Below are 11,256 nucleotides of genomic sequence, written 5' to 3' on the forward strand. Positions count from 1 at the left end.
TATATAAGTATTATATCAAATTTGTAGTTCTGTATAAACTTTTCAGCGATTTTCATTAACCAGGAGTTCTACCTATTGGTTTTTCAAAGAGTACTGTTTCAGATAGATAAACAAAATTTCACATAAAAGTAAAAGATCTGATTCTCCACCTCCGTTGAGCGGAAGTAGGAATTTATGTTTATCTACCAGGTTCTATTCTATTTTAAACAGTTTAAGTAATTAAAAATGGATTAAAAATCATGTCTACATCCCGAGTTGCCATCCCCTGTAGTGTTATATTAGTATATTCGAAAAAGTGTATTTTGTTAAGTTTTTCATGGAAATTATAGGCTTAAACCTTATTTTTAATGCCAAGTTTTTTTTTTAATGTAACAAAGACACACTTGTCATGTAATACTGGATTAAAATTACTGAGAGCTAAATTTAAAATGCTTATTTAAAAATAGATATTAAAAAATTGACAGGCAAAATCTTAGCATATAAACAGAATTCTGATATGATTGGCTTTACAAAGCTTCTGCTTTTCTATGACTATACGGATAAGCAGATATTCAAAAGTTAATTGTCTTTACAGAGAGAAAATAAAAATATTTATTTACAATTTTTAATTAGCCATATGTAGTTAATTTGCATAGTGTAGTTATATATGTAACTAAATAAAAGGTAAATAACATCTGTGGCCAGCAATATGAGGTGGTGCAGAGCAGTGTGTATCATTCTGTTAGCACAGTGCAGTGTGTGTCATTCTGTTAGCACAGTGCAGTGTGTATCATTCTGTTAGCACAGTGCTGTGTGTATCATTCTGTTAGCACAGTGCAGTGTGTATCATTCTGTTAGCACAGCGCAGTGTGTATCATTCTGTTAGCACAGTGAAGTGTGTATCATTCTGTTAGCACAGTGCTGTGTGTATCATTCTGTTAGCACAGTGCAGTGTGTATGATTCTGTTAGCACAGTGCAGTGTGTATCATTCTGTTAGCACAGCGCAGTGTGTAATATTTTGTTAGCACAGTGCAGTGTGTATCATTCTGTTAGCACAGTGCAGTGTGTATCATTCTGTTAGCACAGTGCAGTGTGTATCATTCTGTTAGCACAGTGCAGTGTGTATCATTCTGTTAGCACAGTGCTGTGTGTATCATTCTGTTAGCACAGTGCAGTGTGTATGATTCTGTTAGCATAGTGCAGTGTGTATCATTCTGTTAGCACAGCGCAGTGTGTAATATTTTGTTAGCACAGTGCAGTGTGTATCATTCTGTTAGCACAGTGCAGTGTGTATCATTCTGTTAGCACAGTGCAGTGTGTATCATTCTGTTAGCACAGTGCAGTGTGTATCATTCTGTTAGCACAGTGCTGTGTGTATCATTCTGTTAGCACAGTGCAGTGTGTATCATTCTGTTAGCACAGTGCAGTGTGTATCATTCTGTTAGCACAGTGCAGTGTGTATCATTCTGTTAGCACAGCGCAGTGTGTAATATTTTGTTAGCACAGTGCAGTGTGTATCATTCTGTTAGCACAGTGCAGTGTGTATCATTCTGTTAGCACAGTGCAGTGTGTATCATTCTGTTAGCACAGTGCAGTGTGTATCATTCTGTTAGCACAGCGCAGTGTGTAATATTTTGTTAGCACAGTGCAGTGTGTATCATTCTGTTAGCACAGTGCAGTGTGTATCATTCTGTTAGCACAGTGCTGTGTGTATCATTCTGTTAGCACAGTGCAGTGTGTATCATTCTGTTAGCACAGTGCTGTGTGTATCATTCTGTTAGCACAGTGCAGTGTGTATCATTCTGTTAGCACAGTGCAGTGTGTATCATTCTGTTAGCACAGCGCAGTGTGTAATATTTTGTTAGCACAGTGCAGTGTGTATCATTCTGTTAGCACAGTGCTGTGTGTATCATTCTGTTAGCACAGTGCAGTGTGTATCATTCTGTTAGCACAGTGCAGTGTGTATCATTCTGTTAGCACAGTGAAGTGTGTATCATTCTGTTAGCACAGTGCAGTGTGTATCATTCTGTTAGCACAGTGCAGTGTGTATCATTCTGTTAGCACAGTGCAGTGTGTATCATTCTGTTAGCACAGCGCAGTGTGTATCATTCTGTTAGCACAGTGAAGTGTGTATCATTCTGTTAGCACAGTGCAGTGTGTATCATTCTGTTAGCACAGTGCAGTGTGTATCATTCTGTTAGCACAGTGCAGTGTGTATCATTCTGTTAGCACAGTGCAGTGTGTATCATTCTGTTAGCACAGTGCAGTGTGTATCATTCTGTTAGCACAGTGCAGTGTGTATCATTCTGTTAGCACAGTGCAGTGTGTATCATTCTGTTAGCACAGTGCAGTGTGTATCATTCTGTTAGCACAGTGCAGTGTGTATCATTCTGTTAGCACAGTGCAGTGTGTATCATTCTGTTAGCACAGTGCAGTGTGTATCATTCTGTTAGCACAGTGCAGTGTGTATCATTCTGTTAGCACAGTGCAGTGTGTATCATTCTGTTAGCACAGTGCTGTGTGTATCATTCTGTTAGCACAGTGCAGTGTGTATCATTCTGTTAGCACAGCGCAGTGTGTAATATTTTGTTAGCACAGTGCAGTGTGTATCATTCTGTTAGCACAGTGCAGTGTGTATCATTCTGTTAGCACAGCGCAGTGTGTATCATTCTGTTAGCACAGTGCAGTGTGTATCATTCTGTTAGCACAGTGCAACAGTGCAGTGTGTATCATTCTGTTAGCACAGTGCTGTGTGTATCATTCTGTTAGCACACTGCAGCGTGTATCATTCTTTTAGCACAGCGCAGTGTGTATCATTCTTTTAGCACAATGCAGTGTGCATCATTCTTTTAGCACAATGCAGTGTGTATCATTCTGTTAGCACAGTGCAGTGTGTATCATTCTGTTAGCACAGTGAAGTGTGTATAATTCTGTTAGCACAGTGCAGTGTGTATCATTCTGTTAGCACAGTGCAGTGTGTATCATTCTGTTAGCACAGTGCAGTGTGTATCATTCTGTTAGCACAGTGCAGTGTGTATGATTTTGTGAACACATTACTCAACAGATACACACCATGTAAAATGCTAAAGTGCTCTGGTAGTTTTAGTGCCCTATAATGCATTTTGATTCTGGATTTCATTACATCTCACATAAAGATCTGTGTTGTGTAAATGAGATCACATACATCACACATTAAGATCTGTGCTGTGTAAATGAGATCACATACATCACACATAAAGATCTGTGCTGTGTAAATGTGATCACATCTCACATAAAGATCTGTGCTGTGTAAATGAGATCACATCCCACATAAAGATCTGTGTTTTGTAAATGAGATCACATTCCACATAAAGATCTGTGTTGTGTAAATGAGATCACAGCATCTATTCCCACCTGAAGATTGCCAGTTCCTTATCAGCCAGCTAATTAGAGTCTCAGATAGTTTGGCTTATAGCTGAATAGATATTTGTCAACCATTACTGTTTTATTAACCTACACATCCCATGATGGGACATAACATTATCTAAACAAGTTATATCTGTTACTAGGGGGCGCTAAAGATGTTATAAACCCAATGGTACAAAATATGGCTCCTGCCTATGATGCTGCCCAGTTTGAATTTATTTGGATTAGTTCCAGCAGGATTGAAGGTAAGTTTTAAGCTGGAGTTTGTTTTATTAGAGACTTGTCACCAGATGGACATGTTCTAGCCAAACAATCATTTGTTAGGACTGTCTGCTTACACAACTGAGATTGACTTGAACTGTCTAGTTAGTAGTTAGTGGCGAATTGTTGACAACGGTTAACCAGCATCAATTGATTTACAGACATGTTTATTTATGCTGTCAACTTGCATTAGTTTTATTTTTAAAATTTGCTGTTTTTTTTTTGTCCACAGCTTCAAATGAAATCATATTTGACATGGCCAGCAAGCTCCAGAAATCAAATGTGGCTTTGGTTCATCAAATACCTTTTACAACAGATAGCCCAGGCTTTGTCTCTTCTGTTGAGAAGGTAAAGAATGTTTTATTGAGTTGATAACTAAATGTTTTTTCACTGTCTGCTTGTATGCTTGTTATTAATGTTTAAATTTGGTAAAAAGTAGCCTATCTTTCACTCTGTGATTGAATCCTTTAGTTCATTAAAACTTCAGTTGAAAGTCTTTCTGAACTTGCTAAATACCATTATTTTTGTTTTTAGAAATTGATCTTAAATTATATTTTTTAATTCCAGATTTATTTTGGCTCAGCAATGACCAGATTTTACATATCATTTAACATATTAGGGCTGTGCTGTGTCACGGGCATGTCATATATTTTCAAAAAATCCTTGCTGGACCAAGCTAATGGCTTAGCTTATTATGGTCGCTACCTTGCAGAGGATTTTTTTTTAACACGAGCACTTCATGAAAAGTGAGTATATTTTGCTAACTTCTCTTCATCTGATGTAGGACTATTTAATTTTACATTACTAAATTTACAACTAGAGCGGCATTAATGACTCATGTGAAATGTGCAGAGTATTTTTCTCTGTACTTTTATATAACATTTTTTTTGGGACATTAAAAATTCAATAAAATTTGTATTTAAATATTTTCTGTTCTTTTGTTTAGAGGCCAAATGGTAATGTCTGCGATTCCTGCAAGGCAGAATGTTGGGCAAACAACAGTGGATGGTTTTGTTGGTAGAATGGTTAGGTGAGTTTGATAACAAATTGGTACACATTCATTTATTTCTAAATTTAAAAACAATTTTAGCGCAGTTATTTTTCTTGTAATTTCTTTTTATTAGATGTATAGCCTACAGCTGAATAATGTTATGTTTACTTTAAATTGAATGTTATGCTAGTTAACCTTTACGTGTAATTAAAGATAAAACCTGTTGCAGGTGGGTGAGGCTGCGTCTGAATATGATGACGCTAGTGACAGGTATATTAGAGCCACTCGCTGATTGCTTCCCACTTGGTGTCTGGGCCGGCTGGGCATTTCATCATTTTTTTAGCATCAACCCTTATTATTTCTTCATTCTTCATGTTCTTTCTTGGTTGATTTTGGATTACTTGCAACTCAAGTCTGTTCAGGTGAGTAAACTTAGGTTAATTTTTTTTATATATATTAAACACATACTTGCAAGGATATCAAACTAGGTTACTATATAAAGAGAGCCCTTAAATGATGCTCATAGTTATGTCGATGACTCATATATACATGACATGTATTTTGTGATTATCTTATATTAACCACAAATTGTGTGATATTTTTTAAATAGATAAGGCTGATGCATGTCTTTAAATGTGATTTTTACAGGGTTTGATAATTTGTTCTTAAATGTAGTTTTTAGATGAGGATTTAAAGTGGAAAATCACTTAAAAATTTTTAATTGACTGCATCTTTTGTACAAGATTCATAAGATAGATTGAAGTAATAATATTTTGATGAATTTTTTAAAGGAATACTTTATCTTTCAAAAGAGTAAATAAAAAATATGGCTGATTGATTAGTGAAAAGATATGTATTTTAACTAAATATGTTAAAAAGTTTGTTCCTTCATATACATGTTTTTTTTTTAATCTTCAGATTTGACTGTTTTTTATTTGTTGGTAGCCTAAACATAAATAATTATTGATTTTGGCAAATAATTTTAACAGCTATCCTATTACATACTCTAGATATTGATCAGTGTGATCAATTTTCACCTGGGCCAATCATGCATTGATCTGTCAGAGCTTGATAGATGTTACCTGATTCACTTTGTACAAAAATACACCTGACCATTGTAATGGTGGTTAACTGTTGAAATGGTACAATCAACTGTTGAAATGGTACAACTGACTGTTGAAATGGTACAGTTGACTGTTGAAATGGTACAGTTGACAGACTGTTGAAATGGTACAACTGACTGACAGTGAAAAGGTTTATTTTTAAAAAATATTTAAATTTTTTCATTTTGTTTTTTCAGAATGGTCCACTTGTGTTTTCCAAAGCTCAGTATGTGATAGCGTGGATAGTGCGGGAGCTTTCTGCCACGTATGTGTTTCTTTTGGCGGTCACCAACCCCCACACCATCAAGTGGGGGAACAGAACTTATTACGTAAGGCTCGGGGGACTCACTGAACTGGTCAAAGAAAACAAACTTTCTTCCTTACGGCTAGAGACACATTCTCTTAAACCTAGACATAATGCTTGATATGTTGGACAAAAAACTCCCTGCTTGGTGACTAAAACATCCTGTTGACCCTGAATTCTTGATATTTTAAGTGACAGGAACAGATGAAGAGATTACATTTTATTCCTTGTATAAATAGTTTCTGTAAATTGTAGAAGATGACTTGTTCTTGTATGGCACTGTTCTGGTGGCGGTGACGAGTTTTAATCGTCCGCTTGCTAAAAGTAATAATACACCTACTGGGTAACGAGGTGTCAAGAGTAAAACTGCTGTTTTTCAAATTTTTTACAACTTTTTATAAAGTAAATTATTAATTAAAAACATGGACACTTAAATTTCTCTGACTATTGGAGGATTGTTTATAGTGGTGTACATTAAACCTGAAAGCTGGGAGAGGATCTTTTTTAAGGAGTTAAATATAATTGTGTTAGTAAATGAACATGTTTGTTTGTTTTCATTCATGAAGAGCTCAATGAAAATAGATGCACAGTGTAAATTTTAATCAGATGTACATAAAACAAATAAGAGCAAAAAATCATTGAAGAATATTATGAATGGCCAAATGAAAAACAAATTCCACTTCATAACATGTCAATTGAATGTTCCTTATAAATGTAAGACCATGTAAATGAAATGTGTAATAATCAGTGTAATTAGTTGAATGAGTACATTATACTTCCTTAATTTAATATGTTGTTTTATTATCAAACAATCTAATGCCCTTTACTAGATATTTTTTTAATTTAATAGTATGAACCTCATTGATGTCCATTAGTTAAAAAAATTGCAATAATTGATAACAACTTGACAACTATTTAAAGACCATGTTGGGAGAAAAATATAAGATTTTACGTTGATTTAACAATTTTGATCGGGATAAGTATTAGAATTATTAGAATGATTCTTAAGATAATGGATTAACTAAGTGATCCAGAGAGAATACAAATTCTGGCTTTGAAAGAACTTGATTAAGCTGCGCCTCTATCCCTAAGCTTATATCTTTTTCCTAGCTTATATCTTCTATAAATGTGGGTAAAAGATCATAATATGATTAATACTCAACTAACTAAAATGTCTCTAGTCCTCGAAAAAACCCAATACTGTGTAACAATTTAGGTTTGAATGTTGGCTCATGGTTTACGCTGTTACTTGAGATCTAACTGTAATAAAAATAAGGCAGCCAAATAGTTTGTTTCAAAGTTTTGGTGTGTGTTGCATTGTGTGGTTATAAGTTCTGTATTTAAAAGAAAACATGTTTTATTAATGTTAAATATTTCAGGACTTTAGATAGTGCTATGTTCTGTTACTACAAAAATGTTATTTGTAATGATAGGATGGTGGCGCCTATTATATTGTGATGGTTCAGAAATTATAGGATGGTGGAGTCTGTTATACTGAGATTGTTCAGAAGTTAGTGGTGTGTCATATTGTGATTATTCAGAAGTTGGTGTTATACTGAGATTGTTCAGAAGTTACACAATAGTAAAAACATTCAGGGTAGATTTTTTCTAACTGAATTTACTTAACTCATTTTATTGTTTTTAAAAGTTGTATGTAAATATCATATGTGAATTTTAAAATTTTTGCTAACAAATTTTGTTTAAATGTATTTTTGTTTAAATGTATTTTAACTAATGGTGATACTCAATTTGTAATCTGCTCACTAAGAGAATGAAATAGCATAAATTGTACATGGTAGTGTTAAGTGGTGGTGGGGTTCTGGGGAAAATGTGAACAACTTGCATGATACAAAAAAATATTTAACTTATTGCCAGATAAAATTTTTGTAAACTAAAATTAGGAGGATTTGATCTTTTTGCTGTAAAGTGAAACATGTTACTCAAGGGCATTAACTTTTAGTGCAACTCAAATACTGTTAACTTATTTTGGGTAACTAACTGTAAACTAGTTATTTGATATTACAATCTGTTCTGCTGGAAATAGCTTTTGGTGTCTGTTAAAATGTTAAAATTATTTTTTGGCTGATATATTTACTTACTACCATTTTATTGAAGTATTTTTCATTTTGACATCTGGTGGTAACCAATGTTCCCTCTAAGGACCAAGAGTGTGTGTGCAAAAAATATGTTGTGTGCGCGGTGCTAAAAATGACTTGGGCAAGTTAATATGTATTTTTAGTCTTGCAATTAAGCATAATAATGAAGGCATGCATTTTGATAAATTAATAGTATAATGTGTGTGACTTATGAAACATATGCAATTAAATGGAGATACGAATACCATCAAAATAAATAAAAAAACTAATAAAAACGTTCAGTTATACTTAGACAACAAGTTATATGGTCGACTTACTATGTTAAAGTAAGACAGTCATATGGTAATAATGCTAATACCATAACGGTAATACAAACGCAATAGTTTAACATATGCAACATTTAATAAAGCTGACTTAAAAACAAATATTAGCTAACCTTTCAGGGGCATTTATTGCAATTTCTCGCGTCTAGCCTTACATTGCTTCCACACCTTATATGCTTTGTTCAAATCCACATCCTCTCCAGCATTTAGATATAATTTAGTTTGCATCAGATTCTCCAAATGTGTGGCTTCAAGTCTATTTCGTGCTTGCACTTTTATTATGTTAATAAGGCTAAAACCTTGTTCGTAATCAGCACTGCATGCTTGGAAGGTACAATAATGTCACTTAACTTTGCCAGTGAGCTAAATTTTGTTATTTGTTTTGACAAATCTTGCATATTCAGACATATAATTTACAGAAACAGATTTGAGTTTTTCACTTTATCGAAATTTGAAGTCATTGTATTGGATGGTAATTAACTGATCATTTGTTGTACGTAACCCGTCTTTGTACTTTACGCACAGTTCTTTGATATCTTTGACGCCGAACTCAAATGCATATTTTTTAAAACCTGTAGCATAAAAAAAGATGACAAAAACTGCAGTTCATCTCTTGGAAACCTAACATTTAAATGTTCGCAGACTGATTGTATGTACTGTGTGGTTTGCCTTGTGTCGATTCTTTCGTTTAACTCACACTTTTCTTGGCTTTAATGTTCAGTGTAGTGCTGTTACGCCTGTCTCCAGAGCTAAGGCATCACTTACAGTAAGCTGAGTTATTCCACTAAAAACGGTTTTGTAGAATACAGAATTGACTGGACGAAATTTAAAATAAAGGATTAGCATTTTATGTACTGTTATGCCATCAACTATAAGCGTGTGGAATGATGCTGCTCGAAGTTCTGTCAGTATGTTCTTTACAACAACTTCGTTAATTACTTGAACAAACTCAAAGGCGTATTTCTTACTTCGCCAACTGTCTGGTATTGAAACATACTTCCCCATGTGGTTATGAATCAGTTGTACCGACCGCATCGAGGCGTTCATCTTAATGATAAGAAGAACATTATCCGTTAGGATTCGAACTTGATCCTCGTTTGATCGCTGGCGCTCGTTTTGCTCAATTAGTTTTCCTCGCTCAATGTAAGTTTCAACCATCAGACGTTTAAGGTCAGTTCCATGTGAGCTGTTGTAGGAAATCGCAACATTTCCTACGTAAACGAGAGACAATAGTTGACGTTTACAGTAGTCAAGCGCCCATGATTCCCAGAGCTTTCCTGTGACCAATTCGTTGTTTATGTTGGTTTTGTTACAAGTAGTAGCAGCACAGAACTTACACTTCAGTCTAATCTCATCTGAATATTCGTAGATGCTTTTTAATTCAACCGAAACATTATATGATATGGCGTATCGGTTGTTACTATAACTTTGAGCCATTCCAGTTTAAACGAATATATCGCTTTTTTTGTGCCACATTGTTGTACTGCTTGTTACACACATTTTTCTTTTCAACATTTTCAAATAGCACACATTAGTGGACATTAATTCCTGATTTACCTAACCAGTCTGTGAATACTGAAACAGTTCGATCCAGGTGCACGTAATAATCCCAAAGAATTGGATATATAGTATATAAATCCTTAAACCAAACAGAAAAACAGACATCCACCTTTAGTAAAGTAGATTTTACATCTGACTTGGGTAAACCGTCTTAGTATCAGGAGGTGGGTGGGGGTTGGGAGATGGGGGAGGGCAGTGACAATAGAAAATAAAACCTTGCATGGTCAGCTAGTAGCCACAATCCCTTTCCGGTATTAGGTGTCAGTAAACCATTAAATCAAGCAGAGGGAGGGTCACCCAGACATCACATCGGTACCCGCCCCGCTCAGTTTAGAGTGAAGTCATTAACTGGACCTGTGGTATGACAATGACAACCAAGGTCACCCCCCCCCCAAGTCAATGATACCCCTTGGTTTCTGTTTATGCATCAAAACACAAAGACTGTTCGTTTAACAAAACAGGCAATAAAAATGTCGCTTAATTCAAACCACTGGCCACATTTTTTTTTGTGAATCAGGCTAGCCCGACGTTCTGATAATCTGTGCGCGGGGTCAGAAAATGTCTGCGCGGCACATTTTAAAGTACTGCGCGGCCGCGCAGCCGCGCAGCTTAGAGGGAACACTGGTGGTAACCAAATTTGTTTATACTTTCTCCTCCTGTTTTAGTCTCAGAGATACTTGACTACATGTTACATTTTACTGCTAGCTTTTGAGTCCCAATTTTGTTTTTTGGTTCGAAATACATCCATATATATAGGAGCAATTGAGATTTATAGACGTATGATTCTAAACTATGTTGTGGACTTAAAATGAACAGATGGCTGAAATAGCTTATAGATGCAGTTACTATGTATGTACTAGGAAATATGTTGATCTATATTTAATTGCACCAGAAACATTCCAATAAGTATTTTGCGAACACAAATGCAATTTTAATAAAATTTAATTCTGAAAATGTTTTTATGTAAAAAAAAAATAAAACAACCCTTTTGTATTATATATTGCTGTTTGTATATACTGATTGATAAAGATAAATATTCTATTAGTGTCCAAATTGTTTATAAATTTGAGTTTTCATTATTGCATACCAGTATAGGTAGGGTAAAACTCGAATGGACTATATCTTGTATACACATTTTTGTTAATTTTTATTTTTATATTTCACATTTATCAGTACAATTTCTCTTAACAGTGTTGTAATTAGTTGCTTAAAATCACTTGGGTAAAACTAACC

General features: G+C 34.7%; 1 protein-coding gene across 1 annotated transcript in view; it reads left to right on the forward strand.

Annotated features, from left to right (window-relative positions):
* LOC131937734 (ceramide glucosyltransferase) overlaps window positions 1–8,185 on the forward strand; it is a 28,858-nt gene extending 20,673 nt beyond the window's left edge. The window contains exons 6-11 of the mRNA XM_059295350.1: window positions 3,529–3,630; window positions 3,879–3,994; window positions 4,214–4,392; window positions 4,593–4,676; window positions 4,867–5,059; window positions 5,938–8,185. Coding sequence (XP_059151333.1) covers window positions 3,529–3,630; window positions 3,879–3,994; window positions 4,214–4,392; window positions 4,593–4,676; window positions 4,867–5,059; window positions 5,938–6,165 — 902 coding nt within the window. The 3' untranslated portion in view covers window positions 6,166–8,185. The remainder of the gene's footprint in view (window positions 1–3,528; window positions 3,631–3,878; window positions 3,995–4,213; window positions 4,393–4,592; window positions 4,677–4,866; window positions 5,060–5,937) is intronic.
* Window positions 8,186–11,256: the final 3,071 nt, after the last annotated feature.

This window comes from Physella acuta, unplaced genomic scaffold, assembly GCF_028476545.2.
Source record: "Physella acuta isolate Inbredline_101_S28 unplaced genomic scaffold, ASM2847654v3 ptg000220l, whole genome shotgun sequence".
Classification (NCBI taxonomy): Eukaryota; Metazoa; Mollusca; class Gastropoda; family Physidae; genus Physella; species Physella acuta.